Source organism: Thermothielavioides terrestris, chromosome 4 (genome assembly GCF_000226115.1).
Source record: "Thermothielavioides terrestris NRRL 8126 chromosome 4, complete sequence".
NCBI lineage: Eukaryota > Fungi > Ascomycota > Sordariomycetes > Sordariales > Chaetomiaceae > Thermothielavioides > Thermothielavioides terrestris.
In genome coordinates, this window is record NC_016460.1 from 802,611 (window position 1) to 826,587 (window position 23,977).

At 57.0% G+C, this 23,977-nt stretch overlaps 6 protein-coding genes across 6 annotated transcripts; 5 read left to right on the plus strand and 1 right to left on the minus strand.

The window, feature by feature from the left end:
- Window positions 1-21: 21 nt before the first annotated feature.
- THITE_2118392 (uncharacterized protein) lies at window positions 22-3,360 on the plus strand. Its single transcript, XM_003655059.1, has 2 exons — window positions 22-2,644; window positions 2,728-3,360. Exons 1-2 carry the CDS (start codon window positions 178-180, stop codon window positions 3,081-3,083), a joined length of 2,823 nt encoding a protein of 940 aa, XP_003655107.1. The 5' UTR covers window positions 22-177; the 3' UTR covers window positions 3,084-3,360.
- A 2,586-nt stretch (window positions 3,361-5,946) lies between these two features.
- On the plus strand, window positions 5,947-7,618 carry THITE_2118396 (uncharacterized protein). Its single transcript, XM_003655060.1, has 5 exons — window positions 5,947-6,235; window positions 6,311-7,029; window positions 7,092-7,181; window positions 7,252-7,371; window positions 7,447-7,618. Exons 1-5 carry the CDS (start codon window positions 6,106-6,108, stop codon window positions 7,465-7,467), a joined length of 1,080 nt encoding a protein of 359 aa, XP_003655108.1. The 5' UTR covers window positions 5,947-6,105; the 3' UTR covers window positions 7,468-7,618.
- Window positions 7,619-10,227: 2,609 nt separating this feature from the next.
- Window positions 10,228-12,269, minus strand: THITE_2118397 (uncharacterized protein). Its single transcript, XM_003655061.1, has 2 exons — window positions 11,872-12,269; window positions 10,228-11,821 (listed from the first exon to the last, which is right to left on the minus strand). The coding sequence occupies exons 1-2, from the start codon at window positions 12,261-12,263 to the stop codon at window positions 10,297-10,299; spliced, it is 1,917 nt and encodes a 638-aa protein (XP_003655109.1). The 5' UTR covers window positions 12,264-12,269; the 3' UTR covers window positions 10,228-10,296.
- Window positions 12,270-13,345: 1,076 nt separating this feature from the next.
- Window positions 13,346-14,629, plus strand: THITE_2118401 (uncharacterized protein). Its single transcript, XM_003655062.1, has 2 exons — window positions 13,346-14,123; window positions 14,211-14,629. Exons 1-2 carry the CDS (start codon window positions 13,500-13,502, stop codon window positions 14,457-14,459), a joined length of 873 nt encoding a protein of 290 aa, XP_003655110.1. The 5' UTR covers window positions 13,346-13,499; the 3' UTR covers window positions 14,460-14,629.
- A 1,496-nt stretch (window positions 14,630-16,125) lies between these two features.
- Window positions 16,126-19,197, plus strand: THITE_2118404 (uncharacterized protein). Its single transcript, XM_003655063.1, has 2 exons — window positions 16,126-18,902; window positions 19,075-19,197. The coding sequence occupies exon 1, from the start codon at window positions 16,194-16,196 to the stop codon at window positions 18,900-18,902; it is 2,709 nt and encodes a 902-aa protein (XP_003655111.1). The 5' UTR covers window positions 16,126-16,193; the 3' UTR covers window positions 19,075-19,197.
- Window positions 19,198-19,594: 397 nt separating this feature from the next.
- On the plus strand, window positions 19,595-23,513 carry THITE_2155417 (uncharacterized protein). Its single transcript, XM_003655064.1, has 9 exons — window positions 19,595-19,770; window positions 20,004-20,113; window positions 20,190-20,366; window positions 20,441-20,702; window positions 20,762-20,955; window positions 22,306-22,340; window positions 22,425-22,573; window positions 22,639-23,093; window positions 23,196-23,513. Exons 2-9 carry the CDS (start codon window positions 20,039-20,041, stop codon window positions 23,220-23,222), a joined length of 1,374 nt encoding a protein of 457 aa, XP_003655112.1. The 5' UTR covers window positions 19,595-19,770; window positions 20,004-20,038; the 3' UTR covers window positions 23,223-23,513.
- The last annotated feature ends 464 nt before the right edge of the window (window positions 23,514-23,977 follow it).

Genomic DNA, 23,977 nt, shown 5'->3' on the forward strand with positions numbered 1-23,977 from the left:
GCGGCAATTGCAGCACTTTGGCAGTGCAAATGTCCAAGTTCATCCGAACTCGTACGGTGTGAAACCATGAAAACCAGAAACCATAGAACCGCAACACCCTCCCGATCGTGCCAGTGAATCGCCGCCAGGCATCGTCATCGTCGTCGCGCCCGCTGTTTGATCGATGCTCAGCCCACGATGAGCCAGGAATATTTCTCGCCCAAGGGCAAGGGCATTGCGAGGCACAGTGGCGGCGACAGCGGCATCTGGGACAACGAGGACGGCGGGTCCCAGAGCGCGTCGAGTTCGAGCCACCCGGGTGCGCCAGAACCTCCGGTGGCGCCATCCGCACCCGCATACATGACGGTCGGCACCGGCTCGACATCGCAGTATGCTGCTCACCTCCAGGCCATGCTCGAGCAAGACTCGGGGTACGGCGGCAGCGTTGCCGGTGACGAAGTGAGTCCATCCATGTTCCGATCGGGTGCTGCGGGTGCTTGGGATCCGGCAATCCATGCAGACAGGCCAATGCATCCGCAGGCTTCCTCCTCTTCGAGCAGCACCCTCGCCGCTGCCGATCACCGCTCCCAGGCCGCGGCTGTGCATCAGCTCTGGTATAACCAACACCGGGCGACCCTTGGCCGCGCCATCAGCACTGTCGTGGAACTCTTGAGGGAGCTGCAGGAGAAGAACGCGGTATGGCCCGCCCACTACCCCTCGGTCCAGCGAGCCGCCCTCGATGCGCCTTCACGGCCGGACTCGCGGCCCGGCATTCAGCAGGCCTACTCGACCGCCGGGGACCTCGCCACTGCGCAGTCCGTCGCTGCACCGGCGCCTCCGCTCCGCCGAGCCATGACCTCCATTGAGGACGCCGCGGCCGAATCCAGCAGAGCCGCCGAAAGAAGAGCACCAGCCGAGCCGCGACTTGTCACCCCTCAGATTGCACAAGAGTTTTCGGTCTTAAAGCTGGATCTGAAACTGGGGGCGCTGCACCAAGCGGAGCTTGTTCACTCGTTGGAAAAGGGATCGATCGCGTCGCTACTCGACGGGAAGATCCAATCGAGCATCAAACACCTGCAGTCTCTCCGGGAGCGCATCGAAGATACCTCCAGCAAAGTCCTGGTGACAGGCGATCTGAATGCGGGGAAATCGACCTTCTGCAATGCATTGCTCCGGCGCAAGATCCTGCCCGAGGACCAGCAGCCGTGCACGAGCATCTTTTGCGAGGTTCTCGATGCGAGGGAAAATTGCGGCATTGAAGAGGTGCACGCCGTGCACAAGGACGCCATCTACGACCGGCACGATGAAACCACATACGATGTCTACTCGCTTCGGGATCTAGAAAAAATTGTCGTCGACAACACCTTGTACCTGCAGTGCAAGGTGTATGTAAAGGACGTACGGACCATCGACGAGTCGCTGCTCAACAACGGCGTGGTGGACATTGCCCTTATCGATGCGCCTGGCCTCAACATGGACACGACCAAGACCACGGCCATTTTTGCGCGCCAGGAAGAGATTGACGTCGTCGTCTTCGTTGTCTCGGCGAGCAACCACTTTACGCAGACCTCCACCGAGTTCATCCGAGCCGCCGCCGCCGAGAAGGCTTACCTCTTCATCGTGGTGAACGGTTACGACTCGATCAGAGACAAGGATCGGTGTAAAAAGTTGATTCTCAACCAAATCAGCGCCTTGAGTCCTGCCACGTATAAGGAATCCGCTGAGCTGGTACATTTCGTGTCAAGCGCAGCCATTCCTATGGCGCCGGCGCCGCCGGGTGGTCCTGGCGGGGGCGGATCTGGCAGTGCAAGTGGTGGCGGGTTTGACGACGATCCCGGAGATGGGGACCCTAAGGGGAAAGGCAAACAGAAAGAGATGATGAGGGACTTCTCTGCGCTCGAACAGTCGCTTCGCAGATTCGTTCTGGAGAAGAGGGCTCGGTCAAAGCTGGCCCCGGCCAAGACATACTTGATGAACATCCTGAACGACGTGAACGTTTTGGCTACGGTCAACGTGGAAGTCGCCCAGTCAGAGTTTGACAGGGTCAGTAAGGAGTTGGCGGAAATTGAGCCTCAGCTGGAATCAAGCAAGCGGGCAAGGACCGAGACCAGCGACAAGATCGACCAGGCCATCGAGGATACGTGCAAGGACGTGTACGACTACTCACGCGCAACGATTAGTTCGGCCATCGCCCGCGCTGGCGACGGCAATCTCGGCATCCCGTACCCTGGCCTGTTCCGCGCGTTTCAGTATGCCGACGAGCTCAAGGATGCCATGCTCTCGCGGATCGCAGCGTCGGTGGTCCAGTGCGAGGAGCATGCCCGCAGCAAGACCGTCGCTGGTGTGAACATGATCAAGCAACTCGGCATCCTCCACCTAGGGAACGAGTACGAGAATCTCAACTTCAAGTCAGATGTCATGTTCCAACATAAGAAGCATGCTCTGGCCCGCCAGGTCGACATCGCCACGGAGTTCTGGGACTTCGTCGACTGGTCCACGCTGTTGCAGAGAGAGGAGAAGGCCGGCATGGCTCTGACCGTCGCTGGTGTCGTTGGCACGGGTGTGATCAGCGGCTACGGCCAGGTGAACATCGCCCTTCGCGCTGCCCAGCTGCTAGGGAGTGATAACCTGCGCCGGCTGATCGTGCCCGGCGTGATCGCAGCAGGTAAGCAAACCTTTGGCCCGCCAGTGTGTGTGGTGTGGTGTGTGCGCCCGGCTCCGTTCTGCATGCTAACCAGTCCGCGACAGCGGCGGCGATGGCCTTCTACATCCTCAGCCAGATCCCGCACTCCCTCCCGCACCGCCTCAACGCCAAGATCGCAACCCAGCTTGCGGCCATGGACTACGTCCACACCAACAGCACGCGCATCTCGGGCACGGTGCGCAAGGTCCTGCTCATCCCGGCCAACTCGCTGCGTGTCGGCCTCCAGCGGTCGGTCGAGCAGCTCGACACCCGCCGCAACGAGACGCTCAAGGTGCGCAACGAGAGCCACGATGCGCTCCGGTTCTTCGGCAACCTCGCCCAGCGAAGCGCCCACCAGCGCCGCCAGATCGAAGCCGTGGACCTCGATGCGCACCCGCCCGGCGCGCACGGTGGCCACTGAGCGGCCAGGTGGGTTGTACGATACCACTTTCCTGGGCATTAGGGGGGCGTTCATGGTGTATTTCTGATGTTTCGAAATTTCAAAAGCCCGTGATATGCCAGATGGCCTGGTGTAGATAGATCGATCCGGGGCAAAGGGCATGTTTAATGGGCGGCATGGATGGATGGACGGATGGATGATTTCAGTGATTCCCCCCTTTGCTCGAGAAGTCAGCAAAGGCTGACCAGCAAAACCGCAACGAGACTCCCCTCGTTTCTTTCCTTTTGGTAGCTTTTGTGGAATACAATGTCTTCAAGCGAACCTCGAGAGTAAGCCATTGTGTGGCTGCATTCTGTAAGTCTGCTTCCCACCGTTCCCGTTCCCATGTTGCTTCGCGTGAGACCTGGAATCCAGCCGAAGTCACCCCATCATCCTGCCGCTTTCCCGAGCCCTTGCACGTCGAGAATGCACCTAGGTCCTCAACCACGCAAGCCATCCGCAGAAGTCCACGCAATGTGAGGCTTCAAGCGTGCTCAAGGTGTTGTTGGGGTAAGCCTAATAGAGACCGCTAGCGATGCCTCGGGTTCTCCCTGCCCTAAACCCTGAAGCTCACTCTGTTCTGAGGATCTTCCCCGACCTCTCCTTCTCGTCCTCGCCTCCGAAGATAAACATCCACCGCTTTCCTAGCCAGGGCGAAGATATCTGCCGGCGTAGCCCAAAGTGCTGCCCCACCAGAGGTGTAATGTACTCGTCAGACAGGGGACTGCCAAAAATATCCCACGTCGTCTTTCCGCATCAAAGTTTCAGTTCAAGCCCCAGCGGGAAGAATAGATGCGTAATCCGGTCGAACTCACGCCCAGCACAACCACCGTGTTGTCCACCTTCCACCACTGCCCAAAGCTGACTGACGTTCTCGTCAAGACGGTCACCCCCAAGCAGACAACAGCCGAAACAATGGAATCTGTGTGTGTTAGTTTTGTGGACACAATCACCATTGTTACTATGTACTATTTTCCCGTCCTCGATAACTCTGCTTCCCTAGACCTGCCCTTTGTCCAAGTACACGGGATGCTGGATGTACGGAGTACTCAACTTGGTATTTGCCTTGCATAATCCATGGATCTCGTTCGACCATTGCGCGCTAGCGCCGGCCCCCCCAGAGTCCTGCCGAAGCGTCTGCATACTGAGTACGCACGCACTGTCACGGATCTCTGCTGTGCATCCCCAGTATACGGTGTAGTAACGTACTCCATTCACAAGAGTGGCCGACACTGCGACCGATTGCCGTCTTACTGTGTCCTGCAGTGGAGATCGGTGCCGCCGTCGGGGCTGGGACTGTGTCTCGGAATCTCCCAATATCTTCTCCGCAGTACCTCTACACTAACATTAAGAGGCGCACCGACACGGAGGGCGGGCTGTGCAACCATAAGCCCAAGGATCCTTCGTGGGACAAGCTTTACCGGTAACGACGAGTTAACGCAGCATCGCCTCCGGCTAACGTTGCTGTGTGGGCCAATCAATTACCACAGGACCTAGTGTACATGAGGTGTGTACAGAATCCGGCAGTTCACCTATTGCTCGCAGCCTTGAGCTCTGCAAGGAAGCGTCCTTTGCGCTGCGTCGCCCGAGTCGTCGCGGCTGCGCTTTGCATCGACTCGGGACGAGAGCTGGAGGCGGCGCCAAGGCGCGCCGGGGCAGCTCCAAAATCTCACCAACCAGGGGCGGAAGCCGTCAGGTTCGCGCCACATCGATACATCTGGGGAAACGGACCAAGCCCCTCACCCCTCGCTGCCTTGCCCTTGTCGCACTGCCCATGCTCTTCCGAAGTGACCCAATCACCGCGGTAGATATTCCGTACCTTGGTTTTGCTGTCTGGGTGCTTGATTACTGTGGACTGTATTGTGTAACAACGGTTTTGTGAAGAATCCCAGTCCCCTTGGGTTATGCGAAATCGATTTCAAAGCAGATGCAACAGAACTACTCCCGAAATCCCACTTTTTGGAGCTGCCTGTCCAGTCTTGGCAATCGCGATTGATCCCGGAAGTAATTTTAACTACAGCAACGCCGGATGTACAAGACACTAGCTCTTCACGGTAAGCGTGGTCCATGCGCAGGGTTAATCATATGCGGCGCTCCTCTGCTCTCTGACCCTCCTTGTCCTCCTGCAAAGATCCACTTATCCGTTGTGTACCTAAGTTCAGGTATTCCGTAATTCCAACACCATTGACAGCACGACCGCCCAGAGGCTGCTTGCTTGCATCGCCGCAGCTTGCATTGGGCCGTCGCTGGCAGGTGATTACCTGTCGTGCCCTCCGTACATGCACAGTACTTACACAGTAGATGTAAGATGGAAAAGCATCTGGCCATTCGGGTCCACTCTTCGCAACCGGACCCGACCACTTGCTCGCCTACCATTCTCCTGCAGCTTGCAACGCACTTTGCAACCCTGAACTACACTAGCTAACGAATTCCCCTGTCGGTCAACCCCCAATCCATTCCCTATCAGGTAGCGCAGGGTAATAATCCCAAATCTGCCCAGTCTGCCCTCCGCCAGCCGAGCTGCTCAACGACCGACTCTTTTTGCTTTCCCGCGTACCTCACCTAGGTAATTTTTTCTCCTTCTTCGTTCCCCAGGGCCCATCTGAAGCGGCATCTGCGATCGGGCGCGGGAATCGGTCACGTTTTTGCTTGTTCCTCTTTTTTCTTAGACATCGTTCCCCGTGACTTCGCGGCCGCGCTAGATCCGTAAATCGATGCACACCCCGGCTGCCGTCTCCCCTCTCCACCCTGCGCTCCGAGAGTCATTTCGCTGAGGCACCCGATCCTGGCCTGCCCAGCTGTTTTACTGGTCGGCGCCCGCACCCCTGGAGCTCGCATTCTTCCACCTCACAACCACACAACACACTACACAACCACAACCTCCATCACCGGCGATCAGCTTTGCGCGCGCTCGCACACCTGGTCGCCCGTCCAATTCCAAACAGGGAATACCTGCCACCAATTCTTTTCCGCTTAATTGAACCGAGCGCATTCACCGCAGAAGATGGATCCAGGCCGCTCAACCGACGTGTCGCCAGAGGCGATGCAGGCCCGCATCCAGCAAGCACGTCGCGAAGCTGAGACGCTCAAGGATAGAATCAAGAGGAAGAAGGAGGAGCTGGCCGACACGACGCGTGAGTAACGGGGGCGATTGGTTTGTCTGTCTCTCGAGTCGCCCGCCAAACTGACACCGTCTCGCTTTGCTTCAGTCCGCGCCGTTGCCGCCCAGGCACATGAGCCGATTCCCAAGTCGCAGTTGATGAAGCCGAAGAGGACATTGAAGGGCCACCTGGCCAAGATCTATGCCATGCATTGGTCGACCGACCGGAGGCATCTCGTTTCGGCATCACAAGACGGCAAGCTGATCATCTGGGACGCCTACACAACCAACAAGGTCCACGCCATTCCGCTCCGGTCGTCGTGGGTCATGACTTGCGCCTACAGCCCGAGCGGGAACTACGTCGCCTGCGGCGGTCTCGATAACATCTGCTCCATCTACAACCTCAACCAGAGTCGCGACGGGCCCACGCGGGTAGCCAGGGAGCTCTCGGGCCACGCCGGCTACCTCTCGTGCTGCCGCTTCATCAACGACCGCACTATCATTACCTCGTCCGGCGACATGACGTGCATGAAGTGGGATATCGAGACGGGAAGCAAGGTCGTCGAGTTCGCCGACCACCTGGGCGACGTCATGAGCATCAGCCTTAATCCGACGAACCAGAACACATTTATCTCGGGCGCCTGCGACGCGTTCGCGAAGCTCTGGGATATTCGCGCCGGCAAGGCCGTACAGACGTTCGCCGGCCACGAGTCCGACATCAACGCGATTCAGTTCTTCCCCGACGGTCATTCGTTCGTAACAGGCTCCGACGACGCTACCTGCCGGCTCTTCGACATCCGGGCCGACCGGGAGCTGAACTTCTACGGGGTAAGTCGGAGTGCCTCCCCTTCCATCTTTCTACCGCCATCCGCTAACGCTGGTGACTCCAGTCGGAATCAATTCTCTGCGGCATCACCTCGGTTGCCACGTCCGTATCCGGGCGGTTACTGTTCGCCGGCTATGATGATTTTGAATGCAAGGTATGGTCCTCAGTGGGCGCCCCTAGTTTTCCATACGAGTTCCGTAACTGACTGATTCGTCAATCAAAAGGTGTGGGACGTTACTCGCGGCGAGAAGGTCGGCTCCCTCGTGGGCCACGAGAACCGCGTCAGCTGTCTGGGCGTGTCAAACGACGCCATAAGTTTGTGCACGGGTTCATGGGACGCATTCGTAAGCATCACCTCATCCTTCTGCGATTCTTGGCATTCTTTTCAGACCTGTCCCAGCTACTGACAACCGCATTAGCTCAAGGTCTGGGCATACTGATTGCCCTCGCGATGGTTATACGACCTGCCCCCCCGACCTCGATACCCAACCTTCGTTGTGCCGCTTGAGAAGACTATTTCTGTGCCTCCCATACCTGTTCATAATTCGCTCCCCGCCTTGTTGGCACGCCTGCTTAATCTGTGGCTTGGCGTGTGCTGGACGAAGTCACGACAACCGTCTTTCACCATCTTGATCCGCCCTCAGTCACTACGTGGGCCAGCCTAATTCGACACGACACGCAAACTGAGGGAGCATGAGCGATCCCTCCCCGGCCCACGGCGGCCTTTCCTTTTCACGCCCTCTTATTTCCTCCCGCCTTGTCCGTTTCTCTGCACCATAGTTTTCCTCCCAAGGGGCCTTCGTATGGTGGCGGGCGGCTGTATTACAACAAGTCTTGCTTTTCTCCTGGCCTTTTTCCCCCTCCGCCTGCTCTCGGTTGGGTTTGGTTCCTTGCTCCCCACCCGCCACCGGCAGCAGCAGCAGCAGCAGTTCAAAAACAACCACGGCATCGATTGGCTTTTGGTTTTTTTCGGCTCTTGTGCGCTGGCTCGGCTGGCGAGCTGGAAAGGAAGAAAAGGTTGCATCTGATGCTTTTGGGGGAGCCTTGTTTTTTCCTGCTTCGCCCGGATCTTCTTCGCCTGGATCTTCTTCTTGTGTCTTGTTGATGTTTGTGGGGGTGGTAACAGCTACTGGGAAAGGACAATGTCAGAGCTTAGGTTTTCTTGCGGATGCACACAAAATCGTCGTATCTACCGTAGTTATTTGGCCCGGCCTTTTTTTTTCTCTTTGACCCTCACTCTCACCAGTTGCAGCGTTTTCGATCGAGAGCGGAGAGTCTGGGTTTTTGGCGGCGCACTATAGCTATCCGTTTGCTCTATGTACCTCTCTCGCGCGCTCTCTCTCTCGAGATCTCGGCTTTCCAGACCAGGTTGATCAAATCATGGAACCAACTAAATTGTCATTGTCGAACCACACCGCCATGGTTTGTGGCGCCTCTGTTGTTGTTGAAGTAGTGGTCTTCTCTCGGCCGCTACACCGTCATAATCCATTTCCGCGCACGCCCTGGGCCAGGGAATCTGGTTTCCTTGTCTGCTGCTAAGTACTTCAGCAAGTCGTTTTCGTTCTTGGGGTAACAGAGTGGGAAGAAAAAGGGTGTAAACCGAGTTGAGTCTTCGGGAGCTGCTACATTGAGTCCCTTTCTCTTTCCGTTTCTCCTCCTTATTTTCAGCGTATACGAGGCCTCAACGGGGACTTAGGCTGGTGAGTTGAGGCGCTGGGGTCTTTAGTTGTCTTTAGTTCTACGGTTTGCGGTTTTTCTGGTAATGGGGGGAGGCTGAATGAGGCGGGACCGGGAGAACAAGACGATGGGACACTAAAGGAAAGGTTGCCCTCTTTCAGTGGACGTTGAACTCCTTCTGTGTTTGGTTCATAACTACTTTAGCCCAGATATGGAGTTATTAGTTGACTGGCAAGTGGATTTTTTGATGCCCTTGATGCTGATGGTTGCGGTGTTGCTCGCCCTGTGGTGCTGATCCATAGCAAGTCTTGATTCCATCCAAGGCTTGTTTGTGTATGCTCTTCGGCTCCCATGCCCAGTTCTCCAGACCAGGAACAGGCAGCACTTCGCTATTTGAGGGATGGAGTGGGTTGGAACCATGTGCCTTCGTGGTTGACATCTGACCTGCGGTCTAGCTGAGACGTAGAAACATGTTGATTGGACTCCTAACTAATGGCGGCGGTCGAATGGAGGATCCTGAAGCTGTACGCACGAGGAGCCGAGGTCGGTTGGGCCAAGGCCCCGTCATCGTGGAAACGACGAAAGGGAGACAGAGCGCCCTCCAAATTCGGCTTGACACCGCAAGCCAAGGAATCCATTTGCCTTTTGCGATTTGCGCATGTGATTTTTGGACCAGAGCATGTGGACATGCTGATGACGCTGGGAACCACACATGCTGCCTGACGGTAGCACGCATGTGCGGCGAACGGAGTCGAGACGACGAGAAACCAAGGCCAGATGTTACAAAAGGAAGAGACGACCACGGTCTGTGATAGATCGACATCATAGCACATGATGAATTCATACAATCTACCACCTTCAAACAAAGCACTGCAATCCAGGTGGGTAGACCCGTGCGGCAGCACTGCCCTCTGGTGGCCTTCAACCACACACAGTAAGGCGCCTTACGCATCACATGCAAGCATCGCCCATCAGCAAGTCCGGATACTGGCTACTGTGCATTGTCAAGACACTTCAAGGACATGTTGGCAGGATCCAGTCCCGTGGTGCTGGCGCCTGCAAGGTGGTGGCCGGGTCGCGGCAGGAGCCGGCGGCCAGGAAATGGAACTTCCACCTTGGAAGCCTTCTGGAATGGCGGAAAGGGCTTCTTCTCCGCACGGAGGCTGGAGCCAAGGCGCTAGTAACGGATTAAAGTTGCATGGCCAAAACGAACGGACGACCCGCAGTTGAGGCCTGAAAGTAAGCTACCCGTCTTGGCAAAAGCCAGGGAAAGGATGAAACAAGACTTGAAACACCGCGGTGATGATCCCGCCTGGGGAACCTGCGTTTCTCATCTTTGCCGGCATCTTGTGGTGTATTATACCGTCCGGTCCGCCTGCCCTGCGTTTCCGGCATGATTACCGTCCTGTTGCATGACGTTACCTTCTACGGATTGCTGTGTGTATCGACCAGATGCGCCATCCAACGTCAGGAGTTCGGCATCGCCGTTGGGGTACCACTCAGGGGGTGGGCCCTTCTCCAAGTTGTGGAGAAACAGGAACGAGAAGGTGAATATTGCCCGGATGATTGCTGCCCGGAATACGTGATCAACTCTACTCCTTTGCCCCAGTTGGGATCTTGAACAACACAGCTCTGCCATGAGGCCCCTGTCCAGCACGCTTGTCCAGCCTGAAGTACCCCTTGCGCTCCAGCTGGATGATGGTGTTCGGTTCCACGGTTGCCAAATTCGCATCGCACAGCGCTTCCGTCATCCTGGCAGTGTTGGTTGCCAGGAAGCCGTCAAGTTGATCGTCTTTCCCCAACGTGTCCTTCGTCAGCAGATAATCGAATTCCCAAAGCTCTGCGTCGACGAGCTTGCTGCCCTCCTTGGCCAACCAAGTGACTTTCTTCTCCGTCTTGCGGAAATCGCCCTCCAGGTTCAGCTCGAGCTGCAGCTCTGTCACCAGAGTGTCCTCTCGAGTGACCCCCCTAACAATCGCGTTACCCCAGTTCATGAGGGTAATTTCTTCGTTCAGAGAAAATGTGGCTGCATCTGCTTGATCAATGAACACAGAGCTGGCGTACGTGACCAGCTTGGTTCCAACGGATGCATTCTTGGGGTGTTTTGGCTTCTCCTCCGAATAGGCCGACTTCGGTCCATTGCTGAGGGTTGCCACAACCAAATGCCTCTTCTCGACAGCCGTGTGGCGGGGAGCGACTGGGTCAATCGCTTTTTTGTTCATGGCCCAGAGGATGGTCCAATCCATCGTGACCGCGTTCCGACTCGGACCTTGCTTCAACATGAACTCGCGAAGAGCGGGAACGGTGAGGCCTCGACGGAGGATGCCGCGGACAGTGGGCATCCGGGGATCATCCCAGCCGGTCACTATCCCGGTGTCCACGACCTTGGTCAGCTTTCTTTTGGAGAGGAACGTTCGAATGAAGTTGATTCGGGCGAAGTCCCAGAGTTGGACGGGCCGGAGCTTCAGGGTGTCAAGAAACCACTGATACTGGGCGTTCCGGTCTGCGTACTCAGTTGTGCGGAGAGCGTGGGTGACGCCTTCGATACTGTCAACCACAGGACAGGCGAAATCATATGTCGGATAAATGTTCCAGGCCAGGCCAGTGCGATGATGCGGAATCGGCTCCCCAACATCGTCTTCATTCTCCGATTTTGGGAAGCGATACACAACTGGGTCTCTCATCGCTCCGTTGGGCGAATCGAAGGCGATCCGGGCTCGGATGCAATGCTTCTTCCCAAATTCGGTGCCATCCCTCATTTCTCTGAAGATTTCCAGACTCTCCTGCGGTGGTCGGTCCCGTCGCTTGCTGGGGAGACGGTTGAGCCGTTGCTCCTTTTGAACTTCAGGATCAGTGTCGTCTGCGTAGGCGTGCCCGTCTGCTATCATCCGCTGGCAGATCTCGTACAGCTGCTCGAAGTAGTCACTGGTGTACGTCACACGATCCGGCTTGATACCGAGCAAGCGCAGGTCTTCAAGGATTGAATCCTGGAATTCCTGCTTCTCCTTTGTGGGGTTGGTGTCATCAAACCGAACAATGAGCTTGTCATCAAACGCATAGTGAGCGAAGTAGTCGTTCAAAAAGGCGGCTTTGGCATGGCCGATATGGAGATAGCCCCTGCCTCCCATCAGTCGAGTGTCAGGAAAAGCTGATATGAGAGATCTCACGAAGGCTCAGGGGGGAATCGCGTGACCACCCCATTCTCCGTATTCCTCAGGCCGATGTTGTAATTGCCTCCAGCCTTGCTAGCTGCGGCACGCCTCGCCTGCTCCTTTGCCTGAGCCGCCTTAATCTCCACCTGAATCTCGGGATGGGTAGCCTCGATGAAGTTGAACCAACGAGCAACGTTGGCAAGGCTGCCCTTACGGACGATTCGGCTCGCAACCTTGCTGGTCCGCAACGTAGTCCACAAGTCCTTGTCAGCGGAGCTCAGCTGGTAGCCCCCCAGATACGTGCGGAGCGTCAGATAGCGCTCGAGTTCTAGCAGACTAGCTTCAACAGTCTTGAAATCCGGAGCCGCGAGATCCTGGACGAAGTCCGGCACCCTGGCGCTCGCCATCCTGCTGCCGTCGGTTGCGACCAAGGATGAAGGATGGAGCAAAGAATTAAGAAGAAGGGGTTTTGTTGCTTGGGCGTCCAGTCCGAAGAACTCAGTACAGCGACCCCGCCAGATCTTCGTGTGTTTGAGTCACCGTCCAGAGTCCCAACATCGAATCAAGCCCCGGTTGATGGGTGGCCTTGGCGCCCGGCCACTGTGCCCCTCCATGCCACCCGTGGACGCATGCCACGCGAGAAACCATCCTCCAAGGACGGGTTCTCCTTGGACAACCATCCTTCATCAGGTAGTGCCTATTTCGGATGTCTCCCTGAGGCGGCGAAGCTGAACTCATCTCGTTCCTTTTTTTGTCTACACCTAATGCAGCAGCATTGCAGACTTACACGTACTGCTGGCGAACGGACGGATACCTATTACACTACGGAGTACTCAGTGTGTGTGCCGAGCGCATAAATTACACCTGCACTGCTGCGGCAAATACCTTAATCCCTGTCAGCCACGCGACCCCGCGACAACGGGGCTGGCATTTCGTTTGCCGATCCCACTGCGAGGTCAGCAGCCAAAACGCACTCCCTTCAAACTACGTTCGTCAGGAACAGACCTGAGCGTCTGCCGTCATCGCTGGGCCGCTACCTTGCTTGCGCACTCCAGACTTACATCTCGACCAATCAAGAGCGCCGTGTCAACCCTGGTCCACAGGCTCCCGGTGACTTCACTAACTCCACTCACAAGGCGGGCCACACTTTCTTCAGCTTCGCCTCCCCTCTGAAACGCTCTGACGCATGCGCCAGGGATCAGCCATCCCGACCAGCCGCCCCATCAATTGTTTCCTTCTCGAACCGGCTATTTCTGCCGCGTCCACTCACACAACCGGCTCACCCAAGGCCCAGACTCGATCATCCCAACCGCTTAGATCTCGGGAGATATTGACTGTGGTTTGGCCACTCACGGCCCGCAAGTCGCCAACCTACCCCTTGCTGTGTCGCAGACCCCGACACGTTTTCCAATCAGCCGACGCAGTGGCTGACTGCTGTGGTTCGGACGCATCGTGCCACCCGGACTCGCCGTGTCTCGTGCGTATTACGGAATACAGTATTCCGTACACTCACCACGACCCGGCCGTCCTGTCACCCCTACCCACTGCTCCCCCTTCTGCCGGTGCCCATCTTATAACCGGCAAGGTCTCTATATAAATCAGTACCGCCCACTTTGCCCGGCCCCCCTGCTCCTCCCACCATCATGACGGATCCTACGCCCGCCCAGGAGGAGTTTGCCGCCTTCGTGGACAAGAACAATCGCTCCGAGCTCGACAGAATCCACCCCGAGGACCGCGACGCGGCGGCTATCGAGCGCGACGAGCGGAGCGAGGACGAGGAAGACCGCTACCGGGCCGCGCAGATCGAGGCTGCCATGCGGATGCCCACCATGGACGCCCGCACCGAGATCCGGCTGCCGCCCGCGTCGTTCGACATGGGCCGCTCGACCGGCGTGAAGGGCGTCATCGCCGACGCCCGGTCCTACGAGACGGCCCGGCGCGCAAAGTGGAAGGATCGCGTGCGTGCCGCCCGCCGCAGCGTGTTCGGCCTGGACGGCGCCCGGCAGGATCGCGGCGGCAGCAGCGGGCCGGACAGCGACGGCAGCGGCGCCGAGGACCCCGACGAGGCTGCCTTCTTGCAGCAGTGGCGCGAGAGCCGCCGGCGCGAGCTCGAGCAGGAGAGCAGAAACCCCGTGCGCAACCGGAGGACGAGTCCGAGCGTCCGACTTTACGGCCGCTTCGACCACGTCGATGCCCTGGGGTATCTCGACGCCATCGAGAAAGTGGGGAGGGATACGGTAGTTGTCGTGTTTGTCTACGACCACGAGGTGAGTAGCCGCCCCCGAACCCGGCGCTCGCGAGGCTGAAGCGTTTTCGTTTTCCTGGCCTACTGACTGACAGCGCCGGAAATATAGTGCGAGGTTTCAGCAGCCATCGAGTCTGCTCTGGTTCCCCTGGTCAGCGCCTACCCAGCCGTGCACTTCGTCAAGGTGCACTTCGAGGACATCGACTTCGACAATGCCGGCGTGCCGGCCATCCTTGCCTACCGGAACCAGGGCGACCTGTTTGCCAACCTGACCGGCATCTTGGAGATGATCCCCGACGACGACGACTTTGATACAGACTCGCTCAAGAGGCTCTTCGTGAAGCAGGGAATCTTGTGACGATCATGTGCTTCATGGATATCCTTGAACAATTTTTTTTTCTTTTTTTCCTTCTTGGTTCTTTCTTTGGGCTGGTTTTCAAGCACTTGCGCAGAGAGATTACGGTACAGTGGGGACGCTGAGCTTGTGAAGGTCGTCTGGGGCCCTCATGATTTGGCTTGGCCATGTGAAAACCCATTTACATGCGATGATTTCGGGAAGGTGTGGGATATGGGAACATAGACGAAGATACCACAGATGCAAAGGTCTGGATCTGGAGTTTATTTGCGATTAAGGACGGTCTGTTCGGTGGGTTGGTGCGATCTTCTCTGTGTTTACTTTTGTGTTTTGTTTGTATTTTTAGACTGGGGGAGTTACCGGTTTCTTCGGCTCACCGGTTGGATCACCAAGAGACGTCGGTTTATATGGGGTTGAATAACCCGTATTCATTCTCTGCTGTTCACTCTCCGCTGTCGTTGTTTGACTTGGACACTGGAGTCGGATGCTGAGCACTGCATGCCCTGTGTGTATCAGGGCCGACGAAGCCGGTATGGTGGATACAGGATGACGTGACATTACATTTGCTCTGCAGGGTAAGGGAGGTAATGTATGTAAGGTATTACGTACATGTGGTGCATGGATTAGGCACATGCTGTCACACTGAGTACCTTGGCCCTCTTACCTCCAGGGACAAGACCCAAGAGAAACCCGATGTGGCTGCACAAGGCGGAACTGAGAATCATCCAAAAGACAAGAGCCCTACCTTGTTGTTTTGCCATTTGCCCCCAATAAGATCGGGCGTTCTCCCTGTAAGCGCTTCAGCTGTCTACCACTTGCTTGCTTCGCACCTGCTGGAACGCCGAGCAGGCCTTGTAGCATGGCGGGGTTGTCCCATTAAGGTAATTAACGTTAACCCCGCTCACATCAGTTATCAGCTAATACGGGGTTATGAAACAGCCTGGTTTCTGCGATAGTGTGATAGGTGAGCAAGGCCGGCGTGAGCGCAGGCAATGATGGAAGCAGGTGACCTCATCAGTCCCGCAGGTACATCCCGACCTTATCTTTCCCCGAGTCATCTATGCTTCAAGTCTGGGTGCTGTCCCCGCATCTCCTACCCATCTTGCAAGCTGCCTGACAGACTTCCATCTGGTTGTCGCTACCCAGGGTCCCAGGCCGTTCTGCGTCTGCATCCATTTCTTGACCTGGACGCTGTCTAACGGAGCCCGACCAGCCCGTGTCGCCCGCCAGGTGATTTGACTTGCATTCCTGGTTGCCTGGCACAGCTGCCGACAAGTTCCGAGACTCGCTCAAAAGCTGACACGATTTGCGCTTTCATGCTGGCTTCCCCGCCCCCGCTGGTCTAGCACCGTGTAAGGCAGCTTCACAGGCCAGGCAGGCAGAAACGCAACTCAGCCCAAGAACATCCATGCTGTGATTTGAACTTGATTTATTGACGGGCAGAACCAGCTGCCAGCGAGGCCGGCCATTGGGGGCCCTCGAGTGAGTTCAGAATTCCAGTAAATTTCAAGAGCCTCAAGCATCTCTCCCTTTCCCTTGTTCCTTCCCTCTCCGTCACATCCCACCGACCGATTGCATCTCGACTTCTTCAGCCCCAGAAGGCCTCTCTCCTTCCTCGCCCTGCGCAGCGCACCACGCAATACTCTGCATCTCGCCTTTCCGATCAGTATACCTTGTTCTGAGCGGGCGGTCTGCATGGCAGAACCTGAGCACGGCTGACATCTGCACCCCCTCGTGATGGAACTGCAGCCCACCACCGATTTTCCACCAGAACCTACCAGAAACAGCGCGCGAGACGAAGACACTCCCCTACCGGCGCGGGAACAAGAGCTGTCGGCCTCGTTTCCACTCCTCCAGTTTCCCAAGCCCCAGGGGAGCCAGCATCTTGCCAACTGGGTCTCAAATAGCACGCCCGCCGTCATGCAGCCATCCGACATGTCGGATACGAGCAGCCTCGCTGACTCGGCCTATGAAGTCGTCCATGGCACGGACTCCGAGAGCCAAGACGACCGCCTGACCGAGTCGGTTGGGTCTCTCTCTGTTTCCCGACCCGAAGACGTTCACAGCTTAGACGGGTCCGAGAACCACTACGACACCGATTCGGACGAAGAGACGAACCACTCCTCGCATGCCTCGTCCATCAGATACGCCGACCACGCTCTCCAACACCCATCGGCGCAGGGACCGGCAAGTTCCCTCGATCACGCGTCGTTTGCTGAGGGGTCTGGCGTTGTCGTGGGATCCATCGAGCTCCAAGAAGCAACCGACGACGGCTCGCTTCTCCGGGAGAAGATCTTGGCAAAGCATGCCATCCGAGAGTTCAGCGAGGAAGAGTCAACTGCCATGGTACAACATCTGAACCTGTCGAACCCTCCGAAGCGTCTGGTGGCCTCGATTCGTCAAACTATGTCCCAGTCTTACCTCTCCACGCGAGAGCCGCTGAGGGTCCTTTATGTTGGCCGAGCAGATGCTCAGAGGAGCATTGTCCTCAAGATCTGCAGTGCGATCTGGACATCACCCAAGAACGGGGCGAGCGACGACCAAGACCACTTCAGCCGCCACCGTGAGGGGGTGTACAACATTGTGCCCATATCCTCGTTCGGCCCCGCACCCGAGTTGGACTTGATGGAAGCCTCCCACTACCAGATCAAGGTGGAGCACTGCACCTCGGCCGCGGTCCTGAGCAATAGCGTGTATTCCGTCACCCTTGAACACGAGAGGTCGTACACATCCTCTTACTCCTCGGACGGCCCCGTCGTGCGCCCAAAATGGGATCTGCCACACATCGCCATATTCTACTGCTCCGAGCGGGATGATGCCGAGACCGAGCTGACGAGAGATTCCGCATGGGCCTTCATGAAGCTCCATGGCGTGCCCTGCATCATGATCGCGGAGCAGCAGCAGTTTAGCGACTCGGCTGCCGTCCCCTGGGAGGCGTACATCAATGAAGACACTATTCATCTCTCTCTCGAGTCCCGAGACCCGCAGAGGCCAATGCCCCCCCTCCGCTTCCCCATTGACTACGCTTCATTTGCGGAGATCGACCCCAGGCAGATGAATCGCAACCTGGCCTATTTGACCGGATTGTCCGACAAGGCAGAAACCACGACTTCCGAGGACGGCATCGGAGCGACAGAGGCAATTTTGGGGGTATCGCTCGGAGAATCGAGGGCCCTGGATAAGCTGAGGGAGGTCTTTTGCGGGTTGGCCGAACGCCACGATGCGAAGTGGTGGATCTTGACCTTGCTTGGCCCCTTCCTCCTCTCCCTCACGGTGTCATTCTTCCTCTCCGCCTTTGCGGGGTGGCTGCGGTCGGGAGATCTTTCTCACCTTCAACCAGCTTCCCCTACCGGCATTTGCGTCTCGCCGCCCACCTATCCAAAGGGCTTCACAACCAAGAGAATGGAGTCAGTGGCGACATCTACCACGACGGTTGTGGTCAACGTCACCTCCACCAGGACCGTCCAGGTTAGTCAGGGAAAGCCATCAACTAGTGCTTTGGCTTCTGCCTTGTCTTTCGCTGGATTCCTCTCTGACAAACCATCGGCTGCGCCCACCGACGCCGACGCTAAGACGGTTGTCGACTCCACTAAAAAGACAGTCTGCTCTGTCCGGGTCTTCAGCCCGACAGAGCTTCTGGTCGCGCTTCCTAGTCGCAACAAGGCCGTATGGCTCGCACAGGGCGCGATTGATATCGATGTGCGCCGCAGCGACGAACCCATCAAGATCAAGATCTCGTCTGTGGACGAAGGTGTGGTTGTCGAACTTCCGCCGAGGGAGGCCTACGGCGTGCTGAACGTCTCCGTGGTGACTTCTCGCCGGCCCAAGGTCAATGAGACGTTCCAGGTGGATTTTGGCAAGTCGGCAGCGGCACAGGCTCTGGAGGCTGGCCTGGATATGTTACAGGACGCCGTCAGGATGGTGTCAACCGGCGCCGGCGCAGCATCGCACCTCATCGAAGACGCGCTCAAGCTCCGGAAGGACTTTGTCTGCGCCGTGGAGCACGCTTCAGAGGCTGCCTGGACTCGCGCGGCTGGTAGGGTCAAGCGGACAGCGGATGATGTCCGTGAACACGTGGCCCGCCAGTTTGCGTCGGCCCAGACGATTCGCAAGGAAGTTGACCTCTCCATCCTTCAGGCACAAATTGCTTCCCGGCTGTGGTGGCTCAAGGTTCTGGGAAAGGACGAGGAATATGTGGAATACGCACGGAACGCATCGCGGCTGCTCAAGGCGAAGCACGCGGAGCTTGCCAAGGGCCGCCGCCAGGCCAAGGAGACGAGACTGCCGAAAGAGACGTTCTCGTCCTTCGGCCTACGGACCGGCCTGTATCGGCCATGGCGGAAGCGCTGTGCCAGAGGTGCCGAGAGGGGCCAGGACACAGCGGACTCGCGAAATGGTCGCTGGAGCTTTCAGTGGAAGCAGCTGATGGCGGGAGGAGGTGTGTAACTGAACGACTTCATGTGTCTAGCATCCTTTTTTTTTTCTTTCCCTCTGGTCTGGTATGGGGGGAATCGGTTCGACGGGTGGCACACGGGTTTCATGGAGGCTGCCCCAGGATGGAGGGCCGGAGGGATATGGGCTGGAGTTCCGTGGATTTTGCTCTTGCGTACCTGCATACCTTTGCTTAACTCCTTGTTATTTCTCGCATGGGGCGTCCACACCTCACTACCTGACTTTCATCCAATGTCTGTAAGTTTCCCAATGCAAGAAACGCGTGCAGTGTGCGCAACTCAACTCGGCATGACCTAAGCTCATGGCGGCTCCAAGTCAACGACCAAGCACCGGGTATCGGGGGCATTGACAAAGTGTGAAAGGTCCGACGGACAGAGATACATATATTTTCACAACCGAAAAGATAAGAGCACTCATTCAGGGCTGGTGTTGTAAGCCGGACACTGCGTATCCGGTAGTTCTGCACCTGTGAAGGGAATATAGTCGTGGATGGCCTTGTAACGGCGTGAGAGTCTCGCCCCTGATAAATGCAGGCCTCCCATTGAGATAACTCAGGTGCCGACCTAACTTATGCTTGTAACCGAGCATTTGCAACCCAATCAAGCACCTTGGTGAAAGGCTGCCGGCCCCGCCCCAGCCAAATTTCTCTGGGGCCGCTTTGGTTGATTTTAGGAAAAGAGGTGAGGGGCACCTCGTCCCAGCAACACCACCACCATCAAGCATTCTGCTGTACTTGCTGCCTGCCCGCTACCCGACCTTATCCACTTCCCGCGCCTTCAAACCTTTTTCACCACACAACGCGAGTGCATTGCATGGTCCGACGAGTTCAGTGCGCTTGACCCAACGATTTTTGCAGTATACGGTATGGTTTTCCTCGATTCTTTGCTCCCGTCGTCTCCTGCCCCGCTGCTCGACAAAATACCCCGCCTTATTTCCATTTTCATCAACCTCGTCGGATGAACCCGAACGGAACCTGCGCCATGGCGGAAAGGAGGGGAACAGGGAACGGGACAGCGGAGGGGCACGCGACAGTCCATCTTGACGGACGTTTGGACCAAGGCACACTTTGGCTGACGTGTTGAACAACCGTCTTAGTACCGCGACAAACAGCCATCTGCTTAACTGCCAACATGTCTGCCGAGAACGACAATAAGCCCCTCGAGGAGGTCAAGGCGCCCGAGGCCAAGGCCGAGGAGACGCAAGAGGTATTTTGCAAGCCTGCCGGCGCATACTTCATTTCTTGAGAATGCGCACCGCTAACATGCCCTGCTTTGGTTGTAGGCTCCTGCCGCCGACGCCAAGCCCGTGACCTCGTCTTCTGTCTTCTCTATGTTTGGCGGTGGTGCTAAGAAGGAAAAGAAGGAGGAGGATGAGGACCGCGGCGACATCTCCGGCAGCGCCAAGGCCCAGCGCGAGGCTGCTGCTGCCGCCGCCGCTGCTGCGAAGGAGGGCGAGGAGGTTGGTTCTCATCTCCGCACACGATTGGATGCGGCTGGCCAGGATGGGATGCTGATACGCTGTCGCTGGAATAGGACGACCAGCCCCCCGAGTCGGAGGACGTCCACTTCGAGCCCGTGATCCATCTAACGGAGAAGGTCGAGATCAAGACCAACGAGGAGATGGAGGAGCAGGTCTTCAAGATGCGCGCCAAGCTCTTCAAGTTCGTCGCCGACACCCACGAGTGGAAGGAGCGTGGAACCGGCGACGTACGCCTGCTCAAGCACCGCGAGACTGGTAAGACCCGGCTGGTCATGCGCCGCGACAAGACCCTCAAGGTCTGCGCCAACCATTATGGTATGTTGCTCCGGGGTCTCTGATCTTGTTGGCCGTGTTCGGAGACTTACACTCAGCAGTCCTCCCCGAGATGAAGCTCTCCCCCAACGTTGGTTCGGACAGGAGCTGGGTCTGGAACGTCGTTGCCGACGTGAGCGAGGGCGAGCCCGAGGCCCTCACCCTGGCTATTCGGTTCGCCAACTCGGAGAACGCCAACCTGTTCAAGGACGCCTTCATCAAGGCCCAAAAAGAGAACGAGAAGCTTTTCAAGAAGGCGTCAGAGGAAGATGCTGACGAGAAGAAGGAGGAGGAAGCGAAGGAGGAGAAGAAGGAGGAGGCGACTGCATAAGACGGAACGGGCCTTGACGATTTATGGAAACGACGAGCTCAGGAATAAGCACGCACCATCACGACACGCCATAAACTGTCTTCCTGAAGATAGAGAGCGGAGGACGAGCATCACAAATCTGAACACAACCCCCTGAAACCCCCAATCACAACGCCCACTCAGTCCGAGCGGGAGAGACCCCCTCTCCCTCCTGGAGAAAGACTAGCAGATGTGGTTGTAGATAGATTAAATACCATTCAGTCCCCTTGTTGCCAACACTGCAGACGACTGAACTGTTCCCAGCGCTTTGCCATGTGTATAAAGGAGCAGAGCCGGAGGACATGGGCTGTTGACCCGCCGGGCCTGAGAAGTCCAAGAAAGGAGCGCTCACAATGCACAGACCGCGGTATCGACGACCTTCCTGCTGGCCTGCGGCTCTGTGCTCCGAAATTCTTAACCTAGTTCCCAAAACATTTCCTCGCTGCCTGCTGTTTTCCAACCCTACTTTTTGTGCTTCTTGTGGGTTCAAATCTCAACTTCCGTCTCCTCACAGACAACCACCCGCAAGACATCACCGTGTGAAGAACTTTTTCGCACGGTTCAACGCACGGACCTCAGCTTCACAGCTTCCATCCAACCAGCTGCAAAAATGTCCGACCGTCCTTTCGCCAAGAGCGCTGTGGAGGCGCTGACCAAGCCCGAGTCAGGTAAGTTACGCGCCAAGCTCATTCAATCGACCCGTCGTCGCGAGTGTAGTCGACGCTTCGCGACTTGAAGGCCTGCCTGCTCGAATCTCCCTCGATTTCTTCCTCAGTACGCCCTCGCCCCAGCAATTACCTTAACTCGACGCGAATCCCCAGTCGCTATTGTACCATTCGGTACCCTTCTCAGTTCGATCGGCGGGTTGCAGTCGCTTCTGTGGCGCTCGACGCTGGAATACCGATTGCCCCGCGCGTCGACAGCCCGTTTCACACGACCGAAGTCGCTTCCCACAACGTCAATATCTCGTTTGGGGCGAGAAATCGCGAGACTGACGCATTTTCTGAACGCCTGGCGGCGAAACAGACGACGTCGGTGAGAAAGTCGACCGCGCTTTGAGCCTTCGCCCGGCCGCCGCTAAGGCCCGCAACCTGATTTACCTGCATCTTTCCGGCAAGGTCACGGAGGCCGAGGCCAAGAACGACAACCCCCTCCAGAACAAGAACGCGAAGTACAAGATGATTGTCGAGGTATGTGGTCGTGGATTTCTGGGAAGGAAGCAGGTCTGGCAATTAACGGGGACGACAAAATCTACAGCGCAAGATCAAGATCGTCACCGAACAGCACAACATGTAAGCAAGCGAGCAACATCGGGCGGCAGGCTCGACGGGAGAGGAATTGCTGAGGGGGGAATTGGGGTGCTAACGAGCCGGCAGCGACAAGCCCCCCGTCATGGAGGGCTTCCCGATGAAAGAGTGGAACGTCGAGATCTACATTCTCGACCAGGATGGCAATGAAAAGCCCGCTCGCTGCTTCACCAAGGCTGTGTACAACCTTCATCCGTCGTTCGAGAACCCGACCCAGAGTAAGTGCCGGTCCAGGTCGATTCGTTGGATCAACAAGCTGTGTCCCACTGACCCTGCCACACAGCCTTTATGGAACCGCCCTTCAAGTGCACCAATGAGGGCTGGGGCGAGTTCGAGATGACCATCGACTTGTACACGACCGAGAAGGGCGGCAAACAGACCATCGTTCACGATCTCAACTTCGCGCAGCCCCAGTACGAGGAAGTCCATACCGTCACCTTCAAGAACCCGTCCCAGGCGCTGCAGCAGATCCTGCGCGAGACGGGCCCGCTGCCCTCGGACGAGGAGCGCAAGGCCAAGAAGGCCGAAGGCGGCAAGAAGAAGAAGGCCGTCGACCTGGACAAGATGGCCGACGCCCTCGTCAAGCTGTCCGAGGATGACCTGCTGCAGGTGATCCAGATGATCCACGACCACAAGGATGAGAACACGTTCACCCAGAGCAACCTCGACGCCGGTGAATTCTCGGTCGATCTCTTCACCCTGCCGGATGCGTTGATCAAGATGCTCTGGGACTACCTGGTAAGCCAACTTTGCCTTTCCCCCCCCCCCCCCCCCCCCCCAGTCCCATCGTGCCTTCCCAAGCCAGAGACGGCCTGTCTGTGGCTGACGGTATGTGTCTAGGTGAGGCTTGGCGTCTTGGCTGCCTGAGTCGACGACCGAGGCATCCTCATCAGGTTCATCTTCATTCGGGCGGCGTCTGGCGTCTGGGGGGTGAAGGTCGCGGAAAAGCATGGGTTAGTTCGATGGTGGGCAGGCAGAGTGCCGGGATTTCGATGGCGTCAGGAGGTCTGTTTGCACAGTAGGCACGCAAGAGTAGTTTGAGCGGGTCTTGGCCCCCATCTGGGGCCGGCCCTGGCTCAGTCTCTCGGGCTGCCGCCACTAGTTTTCTCTTTTCGGAACGGACAGACCACCCATGGAACATTGAATTCGTCTACAACTCCCGCTGCGCTGTGACTGCGTAGGAGGAAATCACGTCCTTTCTTGTAAGCTCGTAGACAGGGGCAGTGGGATTTACGCGCGGCAGCTTTTACATTGTCCCTTGTGCCGTCTCACCCTCATTGTCGGGTTCTGATCCAACCCGCCTTTTGTTAAACGTTCTGCCGTATTTCCGGGCCAGGCCGGTGAACCAGTGGTCACCCTGTTGGATCATTGCAGTCAGCCGTTACCATGGTAGGAGGACGGCGACGACGTAAGGTAGATTGACTGGACATGGATTTGTATCGCCCGCGGCCCAGATGCAATGATAAACAGACTTACATCAGGATTGATGGAAAACGCGTAGTTATCAAAAAGTTGATGGAAGTCGGTGTAAAGTGCGACTTGAAGTAAAGCAGATGACTACCTAATTACCTAGGAATGAACAGCGTAGTAGAGAGGAATAGACTAACTAGTAAACCTGAAAT